The sequence below is a fragment of the Lathamus discolor genome, chromosome 1 (assembly GCF_037157495.1).
Source record: "Lathamus discolor isolate bLatDis1 chromosome 1, bLatDis1.hap1, whole genome shotgun sequence".
Classification (NCBI taxonomy): domain Eukaryota; kingdom Metazoa; phylum Chordata; class Aves; order Psittaciformes; family Psittacidae; genus Lathamus; species Lathamus discolor.
The window spans coordinates 164,446,455-164,474,357 of NC_088884.1; the positions used below are offsets into that span (position 1 = coordinate 164,446,455).

Genomic DNA, 27,903 nt, shown 5'->3' on the forward strand with positions numbered 1-27,903 from the left:
AAGATGCAGATTGGGCTGTAATCAGTGTTTGACATAGGAGAGATGTTACTAAGAGCAGCGTGTATGTGCAGAAGAAATGAGGTAGAGGGGAGCAGCTGAAGAGACCTGGAGATCCAGAGCAAGGCAGTGGGAATCCTGAAGGTTTGGTAGGGAAGAAGTGGGAAGTGTAATGTCCCGGATGTGGTAATGTGAAGGATGTAATAAAAGGTGCTCAGTTGAGTGCGTCAGGTGAGAACCAGAGCTGGGCTTGAGAAAGCTGGCAGTAACTAGGGAGGTAACAGCACGCTTACATCAAGGGTATGGCATCACAGGGATGCTTTGCAAGAGTGGTGCTGCAGCTTGGGCAGCTAAAGCAGCAGCTCAGGAAGTTGGATGTCTACCAGAGCCAGGGAACTGAAGATGATGATGGTGGAGTTTGGGACTTGGGTGTCCTGATGTGTGATTGCAGGGGTGAGATTTGTTCTTGCAATCGAACTGAGTCCCTGCACAGTTACTGTAATCCATTTATGATGGTGTTCAGTGCAGAGTAAGAACTTGACATCCCCTTACTTTGGAGTTGCCATCCTTCAGCTTTGGAGTGTAATGCAGTTTGGTTTAGGATGGGCTGGGCTATTGCCCACTTGCATGTGTTTTATATGGAGGACAGAAGTGGAGGATGCAGGTTGTGCGGTGGAGGATGCTGGTTGTGCTGTGGAGGGAGGGGTGTGGATGAACAGGGGGGCTCAGAGGGGAAGAAGAGGATGCTGAGGCACTGGCACAGGGAGCCCAGAGAGGCTGTGGCTGCCCCATCCCTGGCAGTGCTGAGCTGGCAGCTGGAGGAGCTTTAAGGTCGCTTGCAACCCAAACCAGGCTGGGATACTATGGTACAGAGTTTGTTCAAATCCAAGCTTAGAGCTGACCCTTGAGATGCTGGGGTTTCGTCGCTTCCTGTCGCCAGCTTTTTCTTTTACACTCCGGTTCGGCTAAATAAAAACGCAATAGAAGGTTTTCAATCGTCAGACCTTTATGTCTCACTTTGGCCACCTCCAGAGGAAACTTCGCCCAGAGTTGTGCCTAATTCTGTGTTTTATTTTCACCCTTGGAGTGTGACCAGCAGGGCGAAGGAGGTGATCCTGCCCCTCTGCTCTGCTCTTGTGAGACCTCACCTGGAGCATTGTGTGCAGTTCTGGTGTCCTCAACATGAAAAGGACATGGAACTGTTGGAACAAGTGCAGAGGAGGCCACGAGGATGATCAGGGACTGGAGCACCTCCCGTATGAAGACAGGCTGAGGAAGTTGGGGCTGTTCAGCCTGGAGAAGAGAAGCTGCGTGGAGACCTCATAGCAGCCTTCCAGTACCTGAAGGGGGCCTATAGGGATGCTGGGGAGGGACTCTTCATCAGGGACTGTAGTGACAGGACAAGGGGTAACGGGTTCAAACTGAAACAGGGGAAGTTTAGATTGGATCTAAGGAGGAAATTCTTTCCTGTGAGGGTGGTGAGGCACTGGAATGGGTTGCCCAGGGAGGTTGTGAGTGCTCCATCCCTGGCAGTGTTCAAGGCCAGGTTGGATGAAGCCTTGTGTGGGATGGTTTAGTGTGAGGTGTCCCTGCCCATGGCAGGGGGGTTGGAACTGGATGATCTTGAGGTCCTTTCCAACCCAAACTATTCTATGATTCTATGGTTCTGTGGTAGATGCTTCTGTAAACGCTAAGAGCACTAGATGGCACTCTGCCTCCAGCTTCCCTCTTCCACCAGCAAAACTCTGCTAAGCTGTATGGAGCAACTACTAGTATCCATGTGGTTTCAGGAGGTTATCTCTCCCTTTCACATTTAGCACCAACAAACTTCTGTCTCGGAATAAAGAAGGGAATAAGGTCAACTTTGCAGGCTTCTAATCTTGGTGACTGTTATTTTACATTGGGTTTTAAGCAGGTTTATAAAGTTTGGGCATTTTTGTTTTGCTGTTGAAAGGGCTTACTGAAACTGTGTAACTGAAATTGCGAGGGCAGGTATTAAAGGGTGATATTTAAGTGTTTTTTCCCCAGCTTTTGGTCCTGTCAGGGTATTTTTATTACTAAGAGACCACTGTGAGTTGCAGAGGTGGGATCCTCTGAAGTGACTTGTGAGCACAGATCGCTCCAAAGGATCACATCACTTTCTGCAGGCAGAAAGATTTAGTGTGTCATAGAATCTTAGTGGTTTGGGTTGGCCACTGCCAGGGATGGGGCAGCCACAGCTTCTCTGGGCACCCTGTGCCAGCGCCTCAGCACCCTCACAGGGAAGAGCTTCTGCCTAAGAGCTCAGCTCAGTCTCCCCTCGGGCAGGTTCAAGCCATTCCCCTTGGCCTGTCCCTACAGGCCCTTGTCCCATGCCCCTCTCCAGGTTTCCTGCAGCCCCTGGAGCTGCTCTGAGGTCTCCCCATCAGGAGCCTTCTCTTCTCCAGCAGCTGGGTGCTATTTCAGCTGCAGGAATTGCTGCCTTGCACGGCTCCCTTAAGAACAGGGTTGACCTTTATTCTGCCTTTATGTGCTTTGGGCTCTGTTTTCAGCAGGCAGCGACCCCAAGAACCCTTTTGCTGCTTCTAGTTCAACAGACAGTTTGTTTGCTGTGGCTGTGTTGGTCTTGCAGCCAAAGGGCTAACAGTGCTCTCAACACTGGGAGTGGGAAGGGGAATGGGTTTTGGCAGCTGTAGACGTGATACTGTTCCATTATAGCTTTTACTCTTGAAGGCTAAGGAACATCCAGGAGGAGCACTCAGCATTGTAGCGTATGGTAGCAAATAGTGACCAGAGGTGGCTGAGCTCAAAGACAGAGCTCAAAGGGTTTGTTTAGAATCATTTGGTGCTGGGTTGGCCATGTTGTGGTCTCTGAGGGAACATGAAGCTGGTGTTTGGCAGGTGGAAAAAGAAAGAAGGGCTGGAACAGGAAGATGCTCAACCTTGAGTTTGGTGCCCTGTGTATGTGAATAAACAGCAGAACTACCCCTTTATCACAGGAGGTTTTCTGAAGCTCACCGTGTAAGCAATGACTAACAAATATTGCAATATTGACCCGTCACTGTCATCTTCTCTTTAGGTCCGTCTATGATGGAGAAGAACACGGTCGCTTTATGGAGAAACTGGAGGCACGGATCAGGAACCATGATCGTGAGATTGAGAAAATGTGCAACTTCCATTACCAGGGCTTTGTGGACTCCATCACAGAGCTGCTGAAGGTTAGAGGAGAAGCTCAGAAACTGAAGGTAAGAGAAAGCCATCCAGATGTGGTCCTGGGGGAGCAGAGGGCTTGTTTTCAGGCAGAGAAACTCCAACCTCAGTGTGCCGACTGCTGCTTTTCATACGTTTATGTACTCACTTAAAGCTGTCTCAGGCATTTCCAAGCAGGCTTTTGGCTTTACACACACAGCTCTCCATCCCACAACCAACCACATGCTCACAGAAACACCTTCCTGGGGGGATATCCTGACACCAGAAGCACCCTTGTTATGACAGCGGCATTTTCCATGGCAAGGATTCATCCAGCGGTCGATTGTAGGATGAGGCCATTGAAAATACCATCAAAAAGCCTTTATTTATTTATTTTTGAGCTATTGTTCCTAGCCAAGAATTCCACATTGTTTGTTTGCAGAGGCTTGTTGCTGTTTCCCATTCTCCAAACAGCTACTTTGTTGGTGGCGCACTGTGAAGTCCATCTCTGTACCCTCAGGATCTCTCTTGATTTCCATTGCTATGCGATCTATAAAACAGCACATGGGGAAAATATACACAGAAACATATTTCCCAAATCCTGAGCCTTCTTTGTAAGGGTTTCCTCAGGGAATCATCCCTGGGTGCAGTGGTGAGAGTGTGTTTTGTTCCAGCTATTCATTCTCTGTTTGATCTGGGTCTTTCTCGCAGTAGCGCTGGTCTTTGAACATACGGGTGACCAGCAGTAAAATAAATGCCCTCCCTGTTGCATCTCCACTGTGTATCTTCAGTCCTGTGCTTTTAGCCTTGGGGCATTGCCTGTAATATCAGGCTGTAGAAATATCAGTGTTCATTGTTTTAAGAGTGCACATGGTAGATATGAGCTGGGTGCGTTGTCTTCTGCCACTCATGGGTAACACAGCTGCCCTCCGTGCAGGAATGATGGATTTCAGGTGGCTCCAAGTGAGCTAAAACCTTGAGGAAAGAAGGCTCAGGGGAGACCTGGTCACCATGTTCCAGTGTTTAAAGGGTGGCTACAAAGACAATGGGGACTCTGTTTTGACAAGGAGTCCCATGGCAAAGACAAGGGGTGATGGGCACGAGTTACTGCTGGGGAGATTCCCACTGGACACAAGAGTAAAGCGTTTCACACTGAGAGCAACCATTGGAACAATCTGCCCAGGGAAGTGGTGACTCCCCAACACTGGCCACTGTTAAGACTGGGCTGCACAGGGTGCTGGGACATCCAGTACAGGTCATGCTTTGCCTGGAAAGGTTGGAGCAGATGATCCCTGAGGTCATTCCAACCTGGTGTTCTGTGACTCTGATTCTGTGATTAAAATCTACCCAGGACTGTGTTGCTAAACCTTCTGTCCTGCTTTGGTGCCCTGTGAAGGGGTAACGTTGAACTGGGAACTTTATGCTCTTGATCAGCAGAGGAGCTCCTTGCAATGAATTTCTGCACTACACAGCAGGGTGTTGTTTTCAAGAGATGCTGGGTCACTGATTAATAACCTGCCCGTGGATGAAAAAGAAATGAATTGAAAATATGCCAGGTACACTTTCAAAGAGGCATCTCCGTGATTTGGATGATACATCTTAGAATCCCAGACTGGTTTGTGTTGGAAGAGATCTTAAAGCTCACACAATTCCAACCCCCTGCCACAGGCAGGGACCCCTTCCACTGGAGCAGCTTGCTCCAAGCCCCTGTGTCCAACCTGGCCTTGAGCACTGCCAGGGATGGGGCAGCCACAGCTTCTCTGGGCACCCTGTTCCATTTCTTCCTTATAACTAATCTAAATCTACCCTCTCTCAGATTAAACTCATTCCCCCTTGTTCTACACCTACACACCCCTGTAGTAAGTCCCTCCCCAGGTTTTTTATAGGCCTCTTAAGGTATTGAACATTTACAGTCCAATACCTCAACAACATCCTAGGAACATTTATAACCTTATTATGTTGTTAATAACCTTAATGACATCTACACTGCGGTAAGAGTAGGAGCTGTCATTAAATTCAAAGTACGTGACTAAGGGAATCTACAACCTAAATTCTTGTTGGGTTACTTTAGATGTGCTCCATCACATGTATAAAGGATTTAGGAAGGAGCTGCTGTGCTCTTCATCCTCAGAATAGTATAGCCAGTGAGGCTAACATCCCACACTTAGCAGAATCAGCAGTAGATGGGTTTTGGACAGAGGGATGGGGTGAGCACCAGGGTCATGGTGGTGTCCTTCAGGTCCATTTCCAGGATTCCTCTCTAGCTCCCTTTGCTTCTCTCTCTTATCACTCCGACACTAAATGGTAGCAGAGTGAAGTTTAACCCCTCACCCATCCCAAGCCCTGCTCCATACCACGCGTTCTATACGCAGATGAATGAACTAACGACTTGAGCATCCTTTAAGCCCCTGTGTGATCCCAGTGTCTCGTTCCTCACATGTACTCACCTGTTGTCTGTCCCCCCTTGCTGTGCGTCTGTCTTAGATTATAAACCCTCCTTGTCTGAAAAGCTTCAATGTGTCTACAGAGAGTCTATATAAATAATCGTCTGTTTTACTACAATAGATACATGTAGACCTTAGACCAAAACAAAACACAGCTCCCTGCCCCCTGAAAACTCCTAGTGTGCAAGGGCAGAATATATCCTTACTCCTTGCTTTAACTGGGATTGATATGTAATTTTAATAGAAGACTACTACAGCCCTGGCATTATTTTAGGAGCAGTTTTAAATTAGCCTACACGGATTCCTTTTTCCTGGTGGGATTTTCAGGATAGAAGCAAATAAAATAATCTTTGGAAGAGATGCTGGGCTCCTGCTTGTAAAAGCTCAATGCATCGTAAAGGAAATGAGCAGGTTTTGCACAGGGCAATCAGCCAGGAAAGCTGAAGCTACTGCTGAAGAGGGAGCAATGTGATGCAGATGCTGCTGAGAAACTGGGAGAGGGGAGATCATGGGATGACTCCTCTTCTTTGCAGCATGGTAAGCTTAAAAAGTAGCATGGCCAGTGTTAAAACCAAAGGAAGGCTGTGAGGCTGGATGGCTCTGCTTGTTGGAGCTACACAAACATTTCAGTGTCAGACCTGATGTTGCAGTTTGGATCAGTGTGGAAAGTCAGTGTTGCCCAGTTTCTTTCAATAGTCATTAGGGAACAAGTTGGATCCCCAGTCAGTTTAAGCCCCGACTGATCTGTATTGGAAGGGACCTTAAAGCTCCCCCAGCTCCAGCCTCTGCCCCGGGCAGGGACCCCTTCCACTGGAGCAGCTTGCTCCAAGCCCCTGTGTCCAACCTGGCCTTGAGCACTGCCAGGGATGGGGCAGCCACAGCTTCTCTGGGCTCAAGCGCTCGCTGAAGCTGGGTCATGGGGAGCTTCTCCTCAGCCAACACCTGCAAGACCTTCTCCTCAGGGCTGCTCCATCCCATCTCCTTCACCCTGTGTTTGTGCTTGGGGTTGCCCCAAAGCACATGCAGGACCTTGCATTTGGCCCTGTTGAACTTCATGAGGTTCACATGGGCTCACCTCTCAAACCTGTGAAGTCTTATATATAAATACCAGGTTCCCCTTCTATCTCAGCTGCTTGCTTTGTGGTGTGCTCCGAAAGGAAAGAGAGAGCTGTTTTCATCTCAGTCCACCCTGAAGCTTGTCCTGCTTTGCTCAACTGTTGCTCTGCTCCACATACCATCCACATTGTATTGGGGGTTAAAACTGAAACAGGGGGAGTTTAGATTGGATCTAAGGAGGAAATTCTTTCCTGTAAGGGTGGTGAGGCACTGGAATGGGTTGCTCAGGGAGGTTGTGAGTGCTCCATCCCTGGCAGTGTTCAAGGCTAGGCTGGACAGAGCCTTGGGTGGGATGGCTTAGTGTGAGGTGTCCCTGCCCATGGCAGGGGGGTTGGAACTGGATGATTTTAAGGTCCTTTCCAACCCAAACTGTTCTATGATTTCATGATTTACCTTCACAATTGGCTGCTCTTGCTGAGGACCTTAATCCGGGCGTGTTTACTTGGAAGTTTTGTAACCTTCTATGGCTGTCCCAGCTGGGCTGTAGAAGATGCTGTCTCTATTCACAAACCTCCTGTCTGAACATGAATGAGTATTCAGGAGAAAACCCAAACTCATCTTTCTATTTGTTGTCTAAATGATGTGTAAGCTGCTTATTTTGTATTCTGATGTGTCTAAAATGACCTTTATTCTCGTGTGTGTCTCCATTGAGTCAAACTGATGTCTGGAGCCACAAAAGGGTGAACTGTTGTGATCTTGCTAGTCCATGGAACCTCCAGGTTTGCAAACTGGAAAGTTACTGAACTGTGGGCCCCAGCTTAATAGGATAATACAGGGAGATGGTTTAATAAAGAATATACATCCATTTTTTTATACCAGCTGTATAAAAATAACCTTTTTGTACCAGCCAGGAGGAGGGATCCAGGGGGAAATGCATCTGAAGATCTAAAAGAAAATATATGAACTTTATAGATGAAGCCCACATTGAAGAATTCTTTTCTTGCTGTGATAACAGGGAGTTAAAACCCAGTTGTTCACTTATTTGGTGTTGAGGAGGGGGAAATATAACTCTGTTACCACTCAGGTAAAATAGCTTTTAAGGTGATGTCCCATCCCTGGCAGTGTTCAAGGCCAGGTTGGATGGGGCTTGGAGCAAGCTGCTCTGGTGGAAGGGGTCCCTGCCCATGGCAGGGGGGTGGAACTGGGTGAGCTTTAAGGTCCCTTCCAAACCAGGCTGGGATTCTATGAGAACCCACATGAGCATCTGCTACAGGATTGGATCCATTAAGACCACAGCATTTTGAGGCTCATGTGCAACAAGACCATGACCCTCTGTTGCCTTTTAGCTTTCTCTAGTAGCAGGGAAGAAAATCCATGGTATTTGCTGTGTGGCTGCTGGCATCCTTGTGTGCCAGAATGGCCATGGCTGTTAAGTTGGCTAAAGAACGCTTCTATGCCATGCAAAAGAAGACTGTGTGAAAAGTGATGCTGTTTATGTACAGTTTATTTGTGAAGATCATTGTCCTGATTTTCATGTAGATGTGCTCTGTCTTTTTTCCCTGGTACTCCCACAGAATCAAGTGACAGACACCAACAGGAAGCTGCAGAACGAAGGAAAAGACGTAAGTTCAGTCATGCATTCTGTCTGGTTTTTGCTTTTCCATTATTTGGCTGTGCTTGTGAGTGGGAAATTACAGTGTCAATAAGTGCTCAGCACCAATGCCACCTACGTTATCAGTTAGTATTAAAACATGCATTGATTTTCTTTACTGTAGTTTGCTTTGCTGCCTGAAAGATGAGTTGTGTCGGAGTGTTGGGAAGTGATTTTCTGTTTTACTGCTTCTGGATTGCAAGCTAGTGGAAGGCACAGCCTGGGAAGCCGGGGGGGAATGTAAAGCAACAATAATCCTGTATTGTGGGCTTGATTCTGCAGCCCTGGGGCATGTCATTGGGATTGCTCATAGCAATACTGCATCCAAGGAAGTGTGGCCAGCAGGTCGAGGGGATTCTTCCCATCCCGCAGTCCTGCATCCAGCTTTGAGGCAACAACACCAGAGGGACGTGGAGCTGTTGGAGCTAGTCCAGAGGAGGCCATGGGGATGCTGCGAGGGCTGGAGCAGCTCTGCTCTGGAGCCAGGCTGAGAGAGCTGGGCTGGGGCAGCCTGGACAAGAGAAGGCTCCTGAAGGGGAGAGCTGAGAGCAGCTCCAGTGCCTAAAGGGGCTGCAGGAAAGCTGGAGAGGGGCTTGGGACAAGGGCCTGTAGGGCCAGGCCAAGGGGAATGGCTTGAACCTGCCCGAGGGGAGACTGAGATAAGATCTCCATAAGAAGGTCCCTTCCTACCTAAACCAGTCTGTTTCTATGCATATGAGCTGGAGAGCCTGGCTCCTGCTTCCCAAAGCAGTACAGCAGCAATTGAAGTCAGGGTGGCTTTTAACTGCATGAATAGAGGCATCGAGGCATGGGGAAAGGAAATGATTGAGCATCTTGTGGATGCCATGTGCCTTTATCTACATTCATTCTTCTGCCCCTTCGTCATAAGAGAACATTAACAGACTGGGGGCACTTTAGAGCTAAGTGTACTGAAGGCAGTGATGCTTCAAGTTTTCCAAGTGCCTAAGATAGAGATGTGTGAGGACTCCCAGGGAGGGTCCCTCTCCTCTCTTTTGCATTCCTCCTGATAATTGCATCATTTACTATACAAAATTCTTGTTCTTGCAGCTTTTCTGTTTTATTTCTTAGCTGCTTTCCCAGACACCCTGACTTGGTTTTACTCCTGGTACCTGCAGGCAGCTGCCTTGATTTGAAAAACAAACAAAATCATAGAATCATAGAATAGTTTGGGTTGGAAAGGACCTCAAGATCATCCAGTTCCAACCCCCTGCCATGGGCAGGGACACCTCACACTAAACCATCCCACACAAGGCTCTGTCCAGCCTGGCCTTGAACACCGCCAGGGATGGAGCACTCACAGCCTCCCTGGGCAACCCATTCCAGTGCCTCACCACCCTAACAGGAAAGAATTTCCTCCTTAGATCCAATCTAAACTTCCCCTGTTTCAGTTTGAACCCGTTACCCCTTGTCCTGTCACTACAGTCCCTGATGAAGAGTCCCTCCCCAGCATCCCTATAGGCCCCCTTCAGGTACTGGAAGGCTGCTCTGAGGTCTCCACGCAGCTTCTCTTCTCCAGGCTGAACAGCCCCAACTTCCTCAGCCTGTCTTCATACGGGAGGTGCTCCAGCCCCTGATCATCCTCGTGGCCTCCTCTGGACTTGTTCCAGCAGTTCCATGTCCTTTTTATGTTGAGGACACCAGAACTGCACACAATGCTCCAGGTGAGGTCTCACAAGAGCAGAGCAGAGGGGCAGGATCACCTCCTTCACCCTGCTGGTCACGCTCCTTTGGATGCAGCCCAGGGTACGGTTGCTTTCTGGGCTGCTGGCGCACACTAAATCCCTGTGCTGGTCTGTGTCGGAGCAATTATTCTAATGAAGATTAAAGACAAGAATGCCCTTTGGGGAGGAGGTGATGCAGCTTCAATCCTGAATCAAAGAAACTTGCCTCCTTGAATGGAGGATTCGCCTCCAAGAGTAGAAGAGCCTGGGATTTGAAAAGGACTTTCAATCTCAGCCTGGTACTGGGGAGATAAATGGATGCTCTGGAAGAGAAATCCATGACATATCCCTTTGGAAACAAGAAAGTAGAGTGTTTTCTGTTGTGTGCAGTGGCTGTTCCTTGTTTGTCCGTGCCCACATGCACAGGTTTTTCTGTTGGAGACTGAGCATTTAAAAAAGCCTTGTTAGTTTGGGATGGTCAAAAGCCCCTTGGGAACGTGTCGCCACATCCTGTCTTTGGGAAGAGCTAGAAAAGAGAAGCTTGGAGAGGGAGTAGGGAAGCGACGACTAAAATGGGAAGGGGAAGTAATTTTTGGAATCCCGAGGACGTGCTACAAGGCTGGTATTTTGTTGCCTTTGGTTTTGCTTCTTGCTTACTTGAAATGAAGGGAATGCGGCTGGTACTTGTTGAGCCAACCCAAAGCTGCCTCTGCTCCTATTCCAGCTGCGCTCTGCAGCCTCACTGAGCTCCTGGTTATCACAGGGGGGTTTTTTGTCAGCCTGTGGTGTATGGCCAGGACCAGTGCAGTTTATATCCTCTCCACTCCATCTGTTCACTGCTCCAAGTGAAACTTGTCTTTTTTCCCTTTCCCAAGTTAATCGTAGCAATGGAAGAGCTGAAGCAATGCCGGTTACAGCAGCGGAATATTTCAGCGACGGTTGATAAGCTCACGCTGTGTCTTCCTGGTGAGGAATCTCAAATTGCTCTTTATTTTCTTCAGTAATTCCCATCCCTGTGCTCGTGGCTCAACGCGTGTGTGTTTTTCCTTCTCTTTCCAGTCCTGGAGATGTACAGCAAACTGCGAGAGCAAATGAAATCTAAAAGGTAAATTGTGTGTGGAGTGGTGTCTGTGGTGGAAGAGTTGGAAAGCACTCGTTGGGTGCTGGATAGATTGAAGATATCCTATGTCTTTTATAGGATAAAGATACCTGTAAAGAGTCTTATATTCTTGAAATACAGGACTGCAAAATCAGCCTTTTCCAGTTAATTTGTTTGATTCCTGGGTGGAATCTTCACGCTCCTGCTCAGCCTCCTGTGTTACAGCCTAGAACTGGGATTGCAGCAGGGCTCTCGTCTTGAATTTAGGCTTTTAAGTGCAGGTGGCTGTTCAGCTTGTTGTGGAAGCTGGATGTTGTGATGCATTCAGTCAGTGTTTGACGTGGCATTTAGGTGTAATTGACTGAGTTTCGTTCTGTGAATGTCATAATCCAAAACCTGGTATGATCTGAGTGAATGGAAGCCAGCCCCCTGGGAAATGTGGGACAGGGTGGGAGAAGTTGGTGAGGTCTGCGGTGTATTTTGTGGTAGAAGTAACTGTTCAGGAGAGTGCGTGAGCTACAAGGACTTCGTGTCTCAGGAAATGTAGGTCTTTGACAGGCTGAGAGAGCTGGGCTGGGGCAGCCTGGAGAGGAGAAGGCTCCTGAAGGGGAGACCTGAGAGCAGCTCCAGTGCCTAAAGGGGCTGCAGGGAACCTGGAGAGGGGCTTGGGACAAGGGCCTGTAGGGCCAGGCCAAGGGGAATGGCTTGAACCTGCCCGAGGGGAGACTGAGCTGAGCTCTTAGGCAGAAGCTCTTCCCTGGGAGGGTGCTGAGGCACTGGCACAGGGTGCCCAGAGAAGCTGTGGCTGCCCCATCCCTGGCAGTGCTCAAGGCCAGGTTGGACACAGGGGCTTGGAGCAAGCTGCTCCAGTGGAAGGGGTCCCTGCCCGTGGCAGGGGTTGGAGCTGGAGGAGCTTTAAGGTCCCTTCCAACCCAAACCAGGCTGGGATTCTATGTTTCCCACCCTGCATCTGTTGTGATGCTGAAGGATGCAACCATGGTTTGGGATATTTGCACGGCTGGGATCCCTGGGGCCAGTTTATTTAAGCACTGTGGGACTTTGGAGGCTCATTGTAGCCCTGGGGGGTGGCAAATCAGGCAAAGAGCAGCTGCTGTCAGGAGCAGGGCTGGAAACACAGCAGGGTCCAGGGGAATGGCACGCGGGGAGAGCGGTGGGATCCGATGCCTGATGGTTTCTGCCATCCATCAAGGGAACAAGACAGAAGAAACCAGATGTTTCCAACAAGGCGATAACTAATTGGATGGGCGTATTTGTACACTTCCCCCTCCTGCTCTGCTCATCTCTGTGCTCCTTGGACCCAGCAGCCTTGGGTCCAGATGAGCATTAACTTGGGCTGGCTGGAGGAGTCGCAGGGAGCTTGTTCAGCTGCTCCCCAAGCTCGCTCAGGATGGCTCAGCACAGACTAGGGCAGCGTGTGTTTTGTCCAAGTGTTTCCACTCTGTTGAGAGGAACAGCGAGAGGCTTATCTGTTGACAGATGTGGGGTGGGGAGCTGGAGCTGATCACAGCGCTGTGAACTTCTGAAGGGAATCCACATGCTGCTCCATTCCCTTGCTCTGGAAAGTGTTTCCAGGGCCTGCTTCTAAGAATTGCATCTTTTTTTGCCTTCCCCTCTCTTTGGATTGGTTCATTTTGAAACAAATAGAAGCTGAAAGCCACATTTAAAGAAAATCTGAATCCCTGGCTTCTTTTCTTTTCTTCTTTCGTTGTCTGTATTTGATGGCTTCATTCAGCAAACACAGCACAATATCATTAAGTACTTTTGTAGCTGCACCCGGTATCACTTATATATTAACTCATGATGGCCAGCAAGGGGCTGGTTATGAGCCTGAGTCTTGGGGTTTGGATACACGGTCTCAGAGGAGAATAGGGTTTGGATTTGGGGTGAAGACACTCAGCATCCCAAGGTAGACAAGATGAGTTATGTGCTGTTTGCTGCAGGGTGTTTATAAAACCAGTCCAGGCCTTTGCCCAGTGCAAAATCTGTGGCCATGAGCTGGAGGTGGAACTGGGGAAGGAAGTATAGTCTGAACCCAGAGGAGTAACTCTGCAACCAGCAGAGAGAAGAGATGGAGAGAGATGCTTTGTCTCTTGTTGTCCAGACTTTAAGGAAGGGGCAGAAAGAGCTTTTCTCTATCAGCTGAGGCACATATGGCTTGTTGGAAAGTGATGAGGAAAACCACTCTTGGTTCTGCAGGGCTCTAGTGGGATCAGTCTTTTTTACCCCGGCTCGCTGCTTCTATCCATACAGTCTCTGAGCAGTAAGAAAGGAGAATGCTTCATCCTGTGTGTAACAGGGTGGAGCTCGAGTAGAGCTGTGCCACCCAAGCAGAGCCTAGGTACTTCCAGGGGAGAAAAACCCCAGGAGCCATCCTGTTTCATGGGTGCAGTGTCCTTGGGGCACAGAGCTGGCACAAACATGGCTCTTCTGGGTGGCTGGTAATAGGCATCATGGCATCAGGGTATGGTTGGAATTGGAAGGGACCTTAAAGCTCATCCAGTTCCAACCCCTGCCCTGGGCAGGGACCCCTTCCACTGGAGCAGCTTGCTCCAAGCCCCTGTGTCCAACCTGGCCTTGAGCACTGCCAGGGATGGGGCAGCCACAGCTTCTCTGGGCACCCTGTGCCAGCGCCTCAGCACCCTCACAGGGAAGAGCTTCTGCCTAAGAGCTCAGCTCAGTCTCCCCTCTGGCAGAGCTCATGGCTCTCGGGGGGGACCGGTGCAGGATCTTCCTGGGGTCCCCCCTCTGAGCCGTTGTTCCTCTGTGCTCCTCCACGTGTTCCCTCATCTGCTCCTCCATGAGCTTTTTCCTCACATAACCTGACCACACTGCATGTGGTTGGCAGCTTTTCCTTCACTCTGTAATATGGAGCCCCAAATGGCTTTGCTGTGGGTGAAAGCTGCTGCTGGGCTCAGGTGATGCTGGTTGCTTGTTACCCAGCTGGTCCTCGTTTGCCCATCAGAGCTCTGATAAGGAGCTGCTCTGCCCTTTTGTTCTTCTGCCTCTCTGTTCCCAGAAGATGATGGTGCTTTTATGGTTAGTTCCCTTGATATTAAGGTCTGTGTTCTTCAAGGAGAACTGAGTTTCTTGGATATCTCAAATGACTTGAAGCTAATGTTGTTTTGGAGGGGAAACAGGATGGAAATAGCTGTTCTTCCTTCCACATCTGCCTTGCTTGCTCTCCCCAGGCACTACCCTGCGCTGAAGACCCTGGAGCACCTCGAGCACACCTACCTGCCCCAAGTGAGCCACTACCGCTTCTGCAAGATCATGGTGGATAATATCCCAAAGCTGCGAGAAGAGATCAAGGAAGTTTCTATGTCAGACCTCAAGGATTTCCTGGAGAGTATCCGTAAGCACTCGGACAAGATTGGAGAGACGGCCATGAAACAGGTAGGCCTTGTGTGTGCACCTGTGGTGGATGGGTTTTGGGGAGGGGAGATCATATTAAACTCAGTTCTTCATTTCCAATCCCAAGGCACTAAACTTAGTTTTAAACATTGAAGTGATTATGTTATAAGTGAAGCCATGATTCTTCATTCTGTGATTGCTGTTAGAGGTTTCATCTCCTGATTTATATACTGTTGAAAAGTGATGGACCATTTCTGTTGCCTTCTCCCACCTGTATTTTGCTGCTGGATCCTGGTACTCCAGAGCCTGGGATGCACAATCAGGGTGTGCAGCTCATCAGGACAGGGGCATTTGTGCTTCTGCATCTGGTGGAAGCTGGAGCACCCGGAGACACCAGTGTTGGTTTGCCAGGTTCAGGGTAAAGCAACGGGAGTTCATGCACTGATGCCAACTGAATTGCTTTTGCATCTTGAACTGGTTTTCAAGTACTGGGTGAACTTTCCTTATGGCTGGCTTGCATTTTGCCTAGCAGTTGGTGTCTGTAGAAGTGACCCTGATGGAACTGAACATACCCATGCATGTATTAAACCAGAATTGCCTTTTCCCACTCTTTAATATTCTAGATTTGAATTTCAGTAGTTTTTTTTGTCACAGCCAGGGGATTGCTCATAGAGGCTCTTAAACAGAGCATTGCTACTTTGAAATTCAAACCCACTGGGAGTGAAATGTTACCTCTCATGAGCAGTAAACTGCCTCCTCTGATAGTGATGGATGGATTGGACTTGTTGAGTTATGGGAAGGACTCTTGATGTGATTCCTCACAAGGTGATGAGCTTATGCTCTTGAGTTTATGGTTAGAGGTAGAGGCAAGTTCAGTTTTCTGTCTTCTAAACACTGTCCTTCCTGTAAGATGGTCTGGCTTGAGGATTGCTATTAATTGATTTAATTTCCAGTATATCCCATGCTTTACTGTCTTCTCAGCTTCTTTACAGTATTTTAAGACAAATCAAACCTTGCAGTGTGCAATAGGTCTCTGGGGAGATGCCATTCTGCATCTGCGAGTCCAATACAATGTTTTGTTCGTTGTGTTGGATCAAACAAGTGTTTCTGAATGTGCAGAAACCACGTTGTGACCTGAGCATCCTATTGTAGAGCCAGACATCCATGGTGGCAGTGTCTGTGATGGCTGCAGGTGTTATTGTGCTGAGTTTCCCCAATACAGTAGCTTCTACAACAGCACCTGTTCACAAAACCCACTCTGTTTTGTTCATTATTGGCATCCCAACCTTCTTAAGATTCTTCCTTGGTTCTTGTGGCTGCGTGGCTGGAAGGGAGCAGGAGTTTCCTTTGCCTTTTGTTGCCCAATTAATGGCAGCAAGTACATTACTCAATAAATAATTTCTTTATACCTGCTTAAGGATATTTACCAATTAGATATAAGAGGGTGTAGATGTGGTGTCCTCCTCTTACAGTTTCCAGTCTTGTCATCATGATGCTGGGATTAAACCTCCCAACATCTTGGCTGGGATTAGACATTAGGCAGAAGCTCTTCCCTGGGAGGGTGCTGAGGCGCTGGCACAGGGTGCCCCGAGAAGCTGTGGCTGCCCCATCCCTGGCAGTGCTCAAGGCCAGGTTGGACACAGGGGCTTGGAGCAAGCTGCTCCAGTGGAAGGGGTCCCTGCCCATGGCAGGGGCTGGAGTTGGATGGGATTTAAGGTCCCTTCCAACCCGTTCTACAATTCTATGATCCTGTGAATTTTCTGCTGCAAGGTGCAGGGTCTAGAAGGGGTTTCCTTCACCCTTTGTGGGGACAGAGTTATCTCCGCTGGATGGCTTTGATAACTCTCCAGCAGTGTGGATGTACTGTTCCCATACAACCTGGGGAGGAAGGTCAACTTGTCACTTCCAGTTGCAAAAGCTGATTTGGAAGCGCTGCAGGAATTTGAGCAATGTTTTAGGTTTATTCCTGCGCAAAGCATCACGAGCTGCTTTACACTGAGGAGCTGAAGCTTTCAGAGCCTCCCATTGCGTGGGGTCACTCCACGTCGCCGTGTCGAAAGCAAGGGGCAGGTTTTCCAGTGCCAGAATTCCCAGTCTCGTGTCTTGCATGGCTGGGTCTTTTTCTCCTCAGTCTGTTGGCCGTGATTGATAGTCACTCTGGAACAGAGCGGAGCTGGCAGGAGGCCTGGGAGAGTCAGGGAACTGCGATTGGCAGCTAAATACATTCGGTTTAAATTAGCATCATATAAATTCTTCTCAAATTGTTTGATTTCACCAGCGGGAATGGCAGAGGGGCTGATACAATGGGGAAAGGAAATCGTGTTTTTGTAACATTACAAATCTGAGGCCGATGATGACAAGAGCTGAAAATTTCATTTTGTGATAATCAGAAGGATCTGTCTCGGAGCGCTCGGAGCTGTGGTTGTGTTCCTGGCCAGCAGTCAAGGATGCGGGGAGCTCGCCGGCTCCTCTCTGGGACAGGAAGCCTGCGGTGGGATGAAGTCAAGTGAGATGGTCCCAGGGTCAGCCGGACCTGAGAGATCTCACAACGCACAGAGAAACCTTACAGCCTCCTAGTAGGAATGATGAGCTCCCATTGACTCCTTTCCTTGTGAATCTGACTTTTATTACCTATGGTTCTGGGGGAATTTGCTGCGTTCCAAATATTGGTCTTAATTGCGCAGATAAAAGTAGCTCTGTGCGTTTGAACTCCTTCTGGACTTTGGCCCTGTGTACCTGCGTGTGTGTTTTGGTTTTGGTGGTGTTTCTTTTTAAAGAGCTCGCTTCTGGCCTTGCCAGGAATGAATTACATCTTATTAACACTCGCTGATATCCGGTATGTGGTTTTATTATCTAGCTTAATGGCTGAAATATGTGCGGCATGTGGAGGAGGTCACTTAGAGTGGTGTCTCGGAAGCATCCAGGGTAAGCACAGTTAATGCTGCTCCACAGGGGTCCAAGAATAACCCATCCAAAAGCCATTATCGGATCAAATTTGTCAGGATGGCCAAAATACTCGGCGTGCCTTTCGCAGAGATGGAGACAGACCAGCTTTTGGGGTTATTTTAACATCACTTGGATGCGCTGTCAAAGCTGATGTTTAATCAGTGGTGATCCAGGGCGAGTTTGAATGGGTTGATGTTTCAGCTCTGCCTTTTTTACATGGGGATGTTTACTCTTCTCACATATTGGTGTCTGTGCCATTCCTGAGCAGTATAATGGGAGGTTTGTATAAGAGTAGTTTCCTACCGCAGCAGAAAATCAGCTTGGTTATATGAGTACACTGAAAGAACAAGGCAAAATGTTGCGCGATGATGCGCACAATAGGATCGTAGAACGGTTTGGGATGGAAGGGACCTTCAAAGGACATCTAGTTTTGACTCCCCTGCAATGAGCAGGGAAGTGCCCCTCTGAGTTTGATAGGAGTGCAGTTCTGACCATCAGCTGGAGAAGATGAAGCACTTCAGGGCATGGGTTAGCAGCAGCTCCACAGACAACTGCATCTTTGAAATTGAGATCTAGGGTTTGAAGGGCTTCTCTTGCTTTAGTTCTGTCTCTGCAGGTCAGAGCTGAGTGAGAACCACTCATGTATGGAGTGTCACATCCCACATGTGGCCTCTCCTTGTTTAGCGTGGCCTCTCATGCCTGCAAATAGCTTGGGCAAGGATGCTTAAATAGAATGGGGGTACGTGTCGCTGCCACTGTGTTCTCTAGTATAGAAGTTTTAGGTAGCACAGGATCAGGCCTTAGAAAGAAAAGATCTTGTGGATGAGAAGTAGAGGGGGAGATTTGTTGTATTCCTCCCCCAGTTACTTGGTCTGGAGATGATGGCTGCTAACAGACATTCCCTGGGACCACTGGGATGTGTGTGGCATGGATACAGGCCATACTAAGGCTGTTGAGCACCCAGCTGTGTGCTTCAATATTTTAGGTATGTCTGGATTTCAATGTGATTCTGACCTGGAGTTCCCTGGCTTCATGATGATGGTTGGAGGATGCAAGTTTCTTTGTGTAGTTCTCTCTGTGCTACTGGTTTGGTCTTAAAACTGTAACTAAATCTCTACGTGCATTTTTACTGGGATTACAGAGAAGTAGCTACGTGTTGATGAGTCCTGAGTGTCCATTAGTTGCTTTTTAAAGTCATTTTGAATACATTGGTGTTGTAATAAAAATGCCATTGTGTAGGGTTTTTTTAGGCTAAATGGAAATACCCCATCCCTGGCAGTGCTCAAGGCCAGGTTGGATGGGGCTTGGAGCAAGCTGTTCCAGTGGAAGGGGTCCCTGCCCATAGCAGGGGCTGGTACTGGATGAGCTTTAAGGTCTCTTCCAACACCAACCAGTCTGGGATGTTACGATTCCATCTTTACGAAAGCTGGCTCACATGCAAGCTGCCCTGTCTGCTTCTCTGCACAATGGCCATGTTGAAAACTGGGTGCTCTCACCTTGCCAGCACATGGAGCCCATCTCCTTTGCTCACTTCAATCCACAGTTTCAAACCCTTCCTTTGGTTTTTTGGATCCTAGGATGGTGTTTGCAAGTGTTCCGCCCAGCAGGGCTGGCTTTGTGCCTCTGCCTGTCTTCATGGTGTTTGTCCTGTTGACCTCTTTCAGGATGTGTCTAAAATGATGATGGTAGCGATGGGATTATGTGGGCAATGGATAGTCAGAGTGTTTGTGATTCCTGGCCTGGGAGGACAGCAGGTGCTTAATGCCACAGCTTCAGGCTGGTGATATGTGCTCCGGAAGCACATGAGGAACATGGGATGTCTTAGGGAGGTAGCAGAGTTAAGGTGGACAAAGGGGAGGGAATGAGGGGTGCTGAAGGCAATGGAGAGCTTGACCAGCAGATGTTGCACATCGTGGCAAGCACACCTTGGCTGTGCAGTGTAGCTTTACTGGTGATGCCTGTCCAAAAGCACAAGGTGAGGCTGGTTCCTGTGCCCTGCATTGGGGAAGGACCAAATCCCTCTGAGGCTGAGCCTGCTGCGGCACCCGCTCCTCACACTCTCCTGTTGCAGGTGGCTCTGACTGAGCAGGGAAAACATGAGGATGTTGTGCCAAGCAGCTGATTGGGACCGATGGTGATAGGTAGAGAAGTGGCGTGTGGTCATTGCAGCCCTATTGGGAAACGCTGTCCCCTCCCTGTGCTTCGTTTTAAATGCAGCCACATGGCCACCACCCCAGGCCACAAGAGCGAGCGGTTCCCTGCACATCAGCGGACAAAGGGACGTTCTCTCAGCCTCCAGATACTGCCCAGTGGCCTTTTGATGGCCCAGCTGATGTAGTTTAAACTGCACTTTGGGCAGTGTTCTTAATTATCCCTATGCCTGCCGTTTTCCAGCTTTATGTCATCTTCTGCAGCGCATATGGAAATTGTTTTGGCTTTGTATGGATATTTTAGAGCAAATTAGATTTTACTGCCTTTCCCTGGATGTGCCGTGCAGGGAATGGCCTTCTGCTGGGTGTCAGTGCTCCAGCAGCCCTCGAGACTCAACAGAGGTCAAGGGAGCCCTGTGTAAGACTCAGTCTCCTTTGCCACGTGGGCTGGATCTGCCCGAGCCAAGTCTGGGCTCACATGGAGTGTTTGGAAGATCCCTGCATCCGCTTGCTCGGTGGGGGCCGGCTTTTATCGACATGCCCCGGGACTTGCAAAGCACCCTTGGATCTGAGCTTCCTGCTGCTTTAAGTGGTGTCTCTTATTCCAGAGGGTTTCTTTAACAAGCACAAACAGTAAAAATCGTGTTGTTTATTAAAAGCAAGGGAATTTTATAGTCTCGGATGCAGGCAGGAGAGCCTCTTGGGAAGGTCAGTCTGGTGGCTGGGTATGCAGTGGCTGTTTACGCAACAGCTGGGGATAAGGGGATGGTGTTTTCTCCTCCTGGGCAGGTTTGTGAAGCAGAAACTTATTCTCTAGTAAAAGTCAGTAACAAGACCTTCTTAATCTTTGATACTGCTGCTTGTCTACTTGTTATATTAAAGTCTTATGGAAGGAAATAAGTCTTCTGGGGCTGTTTAGATTGGAAGTCTGATGGCCAGCTATGGTCTCAGCTTGCAGGAAACCAGGCTGAATGAAGAGGGATGCTGTGGTCCAGCAGAGGCATGATGAATGTTCTCTCGTTATTGAAGGGAGGTGTCACTGTTGGACCTGTGGGAGCTCTGAAATGCCTTCAAGTGCCTTGATAAAAATGTGTATTGTCAGAAGCTTATAATGTGTTTGCATCTGTCCTCTGCCCTTCTATGAATCATAGAATCAACAAGGTTGGAAAAGACCTTTAAGATCAAGTCCAGCCATTAAAAATGAAGGAGATGGATAAATAGCAGTGACTTCAGTTGGTCACTTACCCTCAGCATCCGTTGCTTAACCTCTTTGAAAGCTGACTTGAGAAAGCTGGTAAAAAGACTTAAAACTCCAGACAAATCTTTAGTAACTCCCTACTTTTTCATTAAGACTTGGCCCTGAAAACTGTTTCCTTAACAGAGTGTTGAGCATCATCTCGATGGTGACTGGATGAATCACTTGACACTTGCAGTTTAATTTGGAAGTTTTTTCGTAGCATCCCAGCCTGGTTTGGGTTGGAAGGGACCTTAAAGCTCCTCCAGCTCCAACCCCTGCCCCAGGCAGGGACCCCTTCCACTGGAGCAGCTTGCTCCAAGCCCCTGTGTCCAACCTGGCCTTGAGCACTGCAGGGATGGGGCAGCCAGAGCTTCTCTGGGCACCCTGTGCCAGCGCCTCAGCACCCTCACAGGGAAGAATTTTTCCCTAATATCTAATATTTCCCAATATCTACATTCTAAATTCATTTTTGGGACAAATCCTGGGGAATTGTCTGCATTTGTTAACTCGATCCACCCACTCTTGACTCAGTGGCGATTGTGGTAAGTTTTGAAGATGAGATGTGAGATAGCCCAGTGCTGTTTAGCCAGAGCCAGCGTGGTGGCTTTGTACATGGATTCATCACCGTCGTGTCCTCGGCTTCGCATGTTCAGGCTGGAACTTACCTGTAGGAACCAAAGTGGTACCCAGTGAGGTCTCTTACGGCTATAGGATGCTCTGCAGCTTGCAGAAGGGATAAAAGCCAGGGAAAGAAGAAGGAGGAAGCGATGTGAATGACCTTGAGAACTGGAAGCATGTGTTGAAGTGGCTTCTGAAGTGAATTGTCAAGCCAGGAGCTTGAGGTTAAATGCGATCCCTCAGCTTCTCAGCGGGTGTGGGAATGGAGCGGCTGTGGCAGCCGGACAAGTCCGGGTTTAGCATCTTGGGTCGGGGTGCACGGGGCAGCCACTTGATGGGCAAAGCAGATGGAGGCATCGCTGAGGATGTCTGTAGGTGGACTGGAGGCCAGCAGCGCGTCTGGGCCACGCTGGGGAGGTGGTGGTAGGGGTATGTGCAGATGTAAGCATGTTTCTGTTCCCCAGCGCACGTTGTTTGAGGTCTTTGTACTTCCTCGTGCTTTAACTCCCCTTCTTCCCACATCACATAATTTGAGTGCAAATGTGCTTATTATCATAAAAGCTCTTTAGTCTAACGTTTCCTGGCTTTTTGGGGAAGGTTTCTCTGTTTATTCAAGAGGAATTCCGTGCCTTTAAGTCTACATAGAAAATTTATACTCCATAGGAACTTTATTAATAACTGGGTATTCCTCTGAATTCTTTTTATGACCTCAGAAATGAAACTGCTAAATCATAGGCCCTTTTTATTTCAGCATATGGATGACTAATGGCCCCAGGGACTGTGGTATCCCCAGTAGCAGATCCAGCATGTTCTGTGGACATGGCTGCAACATAAAAGCAGAAGTTTAGCTACAGGGCAATCACATCCTGGACTTCTTGTGTGGTTGCCTTTTAGACCTTTAGAAACACTTGAAATGCAGAGATGCTTCTTGAAATAAATCCTTTATCTTCTAATTATGATAGGCTGAATAATCGTTAAGATCTTACAAAGCCGGGCTGAGACATGAGCACCCTTTGCTCCTTCTTTTAAGCCATCACTAATTGCTGTTTTACTTCTTGTAGCTGGGAAAGGTGCTATTAAACCTCTCATTTTCACTGCTGTTGCTTGTAGTGGTTTTAATTATGGAGACTGTTAAGTTGCTTCGAGGAAGGTGCTGCCCAGTGCTCGGGTCTCCTGCGGACATGGCAGCTTTGGAGGTGAGACAGTGTGGATAGACCTCAGACTAATAAACCGGGATGCGTGCTGGCTTTGGCGTATCCTATGTGGGAAAGGATGTGGAGGAGGACGGGGGTCTGGACAGGATGGTTGTGGCAGGAGAGGTGCTGGAAATAAGGTTTGCTCAAAAAGCGCTGGGAATTGCTCCCATCAGGATGCTGCTGCCCGGGATGATAAATTCCTCAGTTTTCATTAGGATGTCTCGGGCTTGTTGTAATGTAGCTGCTAATAAACCTTCCAAATGAACTGCTTTTCCCTTGTTTTTCTTCTTAAAAATTCCTGGAGTGGTTTTGGTAACGGATTCTTGTGCTGCACATGGGGTGGTTTGAGCTCTCTATGTGAATGCTCTCACTCTGCGCCTGGCTGTGTACGCATGGAAGGAGAAGCTGAAGAGGTTTTGAGAGCCTGGGGACTCCTGGTGTAACACAGTCACGTAAAAGTCTTCATGTACCTTCACCTGAAGGTGTGAAAAAGCAGTTTGTGGATGTGACAAATCATTAATGCTGCTGTGAAAATGGCACCGGTGCTTTGTTCAAGGCCAGGTTGGACACAGGGGCTTGGAGCACGCTGCTCCAGTGGAAGGGGTCCCTGCCCGTGGCAGGGGTTGGAGCTGGAGGAGCTTTAAGGTCCCTTCCAACACAAACCATTCTATGATGGTGATATGCAGTGTTCACCCGTATTGTGCATTGGCCAGTCAGAAATATATGTGGTGGAAGAAGGCTACAATGAGATAGGTATGGCTGGAACAAACTTATTTGGAGTCACAATAAATAGAATAAGAAACTACAGTATGAGGAAACACCAAGTCAGAAAACTCCACATTATGTTAGAAAACCAGCAGCTGTTATGATTCAGTGATGCAGAACCCCAACTCTTCACCACTGGTGTATGATTCGAAGAGGATGCTCACAAGTGCATTACAATTAGCTGTATTACAATCACTGCTTCATCATTCCACAGATGATGAAGCAGTGAAGCACAGCAGCAGTACCCAGTAGTTTGTATATACGAGAGAGGAATGCAAGCATGAGCTCTTATCAAACAGGTTTTCATGTCATCAATGCAATTAGACCTTCTTTACGGTTATATAGATCTAAGGCAGAAGCTCTTCCCTGTGAGGGTGCTGAGGCACTGGCACAGGGTGCCCAGAGAAGCTGTGGCTGCCCCATCCCTGGCAGTGCTCAAGGCCAGGTTGGACACAGGGGCTTGGAGCAAGCTGCTCCAGTGGAAGGGGTCCCTGCCCGTGGCAGGGGTTGGAGCTGGAGGAGCTTTAAGGTTCCTTCTAACACAAACCATTCTGTGCAATACCAGCCACTGCTTCTGAGCCGATGGGCTGTGACCTATTCACAAGCAATGAGGAAGGGAATGGCTCATAGGAAACTCTTGGGGTCACCAGGGAGCTGTGGGCTCGGGGTTGCTAAAGAGATGAAAATGGGTTGGTGTGAGTTGGGCTGGGTGTTATTTTCCGATGGAGCTACAATGGCTCAGCTGGAGGGAGAGGAGCACCGAGCTGGGCCGTGCTGCGTGCCCTTTGCATGACACTCCTGTACAAATTGCAAACGGGTGTATGCAGGAATCACCGAGTGAAATCCTTCAGCAACCCAAGACTTCCAATTCTTTTTAGTTTAAACACAGAGTTCTGCTGACAGGCTCAGGTTATTTAAGCCTCTCGACATATTCTTCTAATTCGCATATATAGCAAATTTAGAACAGCTTTCATTTGTGGGTAAGAGTGCACTTAAGTTACTCCAGGACAGCTCGGCTTTGTTTCTCTTCTCCGTCTCCTTTCAGAGTTGGGCAGGTTCCTCTGGGGCACAGGGAAAGGATGTCTCGGACACACGGATGTGTTTGTTTGACTTTAGGAGTCTCTGTGCTGCAATCTGAGCATGGTTCATCACCGCAACCAGAGAGGCTGATGCTGGCACTGCTGAAGTCTTCCAAGGGCTTTATTTTTGTGAGAAACCAAAATCCCTCTTGGGTAAGAGAGGAAAACCCTCTGCAGCAGGAGGAGTTGCAGTCTGTCACGGGTTGGGTGCTATAGCCCTGCAGGATGGAAGTCTTGTTCCATGAGGAGAAGCTCCCTATGACCTGACAGCATGCGCTTGAGGTCAGAACTCCCCCGTGTGCTGGGCTGTTTTCCCTTTAGCTGCATTGACCCTGATAGGAAATGTTTGGATACGGCTGCCATGGAGAGTTGAAACTACTGCATCCATCTGTCCTTACGTTCCAGTTCTGGTGAAATCCTAATCTGTGCTAACAGTTCTTGTATTTCCTGATCATTGCTATCTCCTTAGCACTTTGCTGGTGGTAGCTGGGCGAGATAGGTGTGCCTTTGGTCCCTGTTATACGAAAAGGACTTGAAGAGCTGAAGAGTGTCCAGAGAAGGGTCACAAAGATGGTCAAGGGCTGCGCAGCGTGTTAGGAAAGGCTGAGAGAGCTGGGACTGTTCAGCCTGGAGAAGAGAAGGCTCAGGAGAGACCTTGTTACCGTGTTCCAGTATTTAAAGGGTGGCTACAAAGAAGATGGAGACTCCCTTTGGACAAGGAGTCCCATGGGAGAGACGAGGGGTGATGGGCACAAGTTACTGCTGAGGAGATTCCAGCTGGACACAGGAGCGAAAATGTTTCACGTTGAGAGCAACCATTGGAATAATCTCCCCAGGGACGTGGTGGATTCCCCAGTGTTGGACCCTGTTAACATTGGGCTGTGCAGGGTGCTAGGACATCCAGTCTAGGTGATGCTCTTGACTAGAAAGGTTGGACCAGATGATCTTTGAGGTCCCTCTCAATTTGATGTTCTATGTTTCAGTGCCATCCGTCACTTGGTGGGCAGCAGCACTGATACGGGGAGGCTTGGGGGGCAGTGGGGGAAGCCGGTCATGCCTGGGATTGGAGATAAGGAGCTCCTGGCTCTGCCGGGGCTGGAAGGATGCTGCTGGTTACGAGGTGCAAACAACTTTAGCCCTCTCCACCTTCCAGGGGGCCCTGGCGGATGCTGATGCTCCTTTGCATTTTTAACCTTCTTTCTCTTTTCCACCCCTCTTAACGCTGTTTGTAGTTCCTCTAAGCCGTAAAACAAGCGCCCTGGGAGTTCTCCTTATAAGCAGACAGCAGTATAAACAAACACCCCATCCCGTTCTCCTGGCGCTCCAGCCTTGAGGAGTCTTGTTTTCAGCTCTGACCCCACAACCTTTCCTCTGGTTGGCAGCGTGCTGGCGTTGACAGTTCCAATGGTTCAGCCAGAGTTGAAAGATAATTGCTGGAGGAGCAGCGGCCGGGATGGTATGTGTTATTCAGCAGGACCCCCTTGAGGCGAAGCTTTGAATCTGGTGCACATTTCAAAGCATGTGTTAAACTTGATGTGATACTGATTAAAACGGAGGGCTTCAGGGTGAATTGGCAGGGTCCTGCCATTGCATCTGCCAAATGACAGGCAAAGAAACGTCTTGCTACAGTAGAGGGCTCGAGTAGTTGTCTCAGCAGAATCAGGCCCTGAAAGGGGGGAAGCCTTCTTGGGGTGTTCTTCCTATATGGTGCTTATAGGTCCTGTGTGAGCGCTGTGCTCATATGGTGTTTTCATTGAGCCTTTATGTTTTCAAACCCATATGGAAATAATACTGCTTCTCCCCCTGCTTCAGCTGTGTCCTTCAACTTTGTGTTTCCAAGGAGCAGATGTAAAAGAGTGAGGGAATAAATGAAGGCAGGTACCGTCAGACCCTGGGATGCAGCAGCATTGGGCGATGGAGTTTGCTCCAGCACTACCATGGTTCCTCTCTGGTTCTGGATCTTCAGTGAGGATGTGGTTTGTTGTATCACTGATGCACAGATAAAATACCAACTGTATCTCAGTAGTGATTGCTGCAGAACCTTCCTCTGAGATGCACAAAAGGTTAGTTTTGAGATGACACCGTTATGCGGTGTTCACTTGGATCGAGCTCTCCTGTGCTTTAGTTGCAGAATTGGAAGGAAAATGTAGGTCTTGATGTGCTCCTGCTGTCACACACATCCTCTTCGTAGGCCCAGCACAACCTGGGTAGCTCCTGCTGTCTCAAGCTTGCAAAACTCAGTAATTAGCAGAGAAAAACCCACTTGGAAATGGGGATGGATGGATGGATGGATGGATGGATGGATGGATGGATGGGGGCAGCCTGGTACCTTTGTAAGATAAGCTTGGTGTGCTTCATGAATTTTCTCTGGCTCCTCAAGCTGCGAGTGTGCAGCCCTGTGCTTTAGCAGAAATGGTAGAGGGTGAGGAACCTTCCTGTGCCTCAGGCAAATTTTGGGAATGGTTTTAAGAAGCAATTTTTGGGGGTATGGGGGAGAAGATACTGGGAAAATAAAGAGGAAAAGCTGTTAAATGTAGCACCCAAGAGGTGGTTCTCGTATCAATAAGTTTAGATCAGCATCTGCTGCTGTATGCAAAGACTTAGGACAAAGATGTGCCCGTAGATGTCATTGCTTAAAATGTTTCCCTGTAATCCGAGAGGGATTTGGCTCCCATCAACCTCACGTGCCGTTGTGTGCAGGTAAAACTGGTTTGTTTTCCAGCTGCTTTTCCGCTTGTACACCGATTTACATACATCCAGTGCCAGCTTTCCCCTTTGTTTGCCCACTAAAAATAAACAGAGCTTTCCCCTTGGAGTATCTTCTGCTCCAGGGTTTTTAATTTATAAGCTTCCAATAGCTTTTTTGAAGCTGTTCCCTTTCGGCTTTGGGCATCAGTGTTTCCAGTCAATGACAGAAACCCTTTCCAGTAAGAGCCAACACTGAGTGTTTGGGGTTTGCTGGGTATTGTCAGTGGTTCCAGTGCCTGGTCCTTGGGTCTTCCTGGGGCTTGCAGCTTTGGGACATCTGATTTGTCATGACTTGGAGTAAGCGTGTCCTCCTCCTTTAGAAGAACACTACCAAGAAGGCCCAGATGACACAAAGGAAATCTACAGTGAAAAGCAGTTTTTAACATAGGAGCTGTGTCAGATGAGGTGTGTGAACACCAGCTGATGTGGCACATTAAGTGGAACCATATTTCTTCCTCAAGTAACTTGTACCCCCTCTTGCCAGCTTTCCCATTGCCAGCCAGTACAATCCTTTCCATCGGCCGATGTGGCTGTGAATGTTCTTGTCTTCTGGTTTCTTCTTGTTTTCAGGAGTTTTGCCAGAATTCCAACAGAATTCCGATCAGCTTTTTGCTGTCCTTTTTAGCTGTTTTGCCTAATTCCAACCTCTTACCTCTTTCTGGCTGTGTTTCATTTAAACTTGCAAAATTTGTTGC

The 27,903-nt window shown here is 48.5% G+C and overlaps 1 protein-coding gene across 3 annotated transcripts in view; it reads left to right on the forward strand.

Annotated features, from left to right (window-relative positions):
- Window positions 1-27,903, forward strand: part of EXOC6B (exocyst complex component 6B) — a 307,872-nt gene that overhangs the window by 46,096 nt on the left and 233,873 nt on the right. For 2 of the 3 annotated variants that reach the window (XM_065662494.1, XM_065662503.1), the window contains exons 2-6: window positions 3,056-3,221; window positions 8,240-8,287; window positions 10,874-10,964; window positions 11,058-11,103; window positions 14,307-14,511. In XM_065662494.1, the coding sequence (XP_065518566.1) occupies window positions 3,056-3,221; window positions 8,240-8,287; window positions 10,874-10,964; window positions 11,058-11,103; window positions 14,307-14,511 (556 nt within the window). Of the gene's footprint in view, window positions 1-3,055; window positions 3,222-8,239; window positions 8,288-10,873; window positions 10,965-11,057; window positions 11,104-14,138; window positions 14,155-14,306; window positions 14,512-27,903 lie in introns of those variants that run through there. The other variant, XM_065662509.1, reaches the window with a different exon arrangement.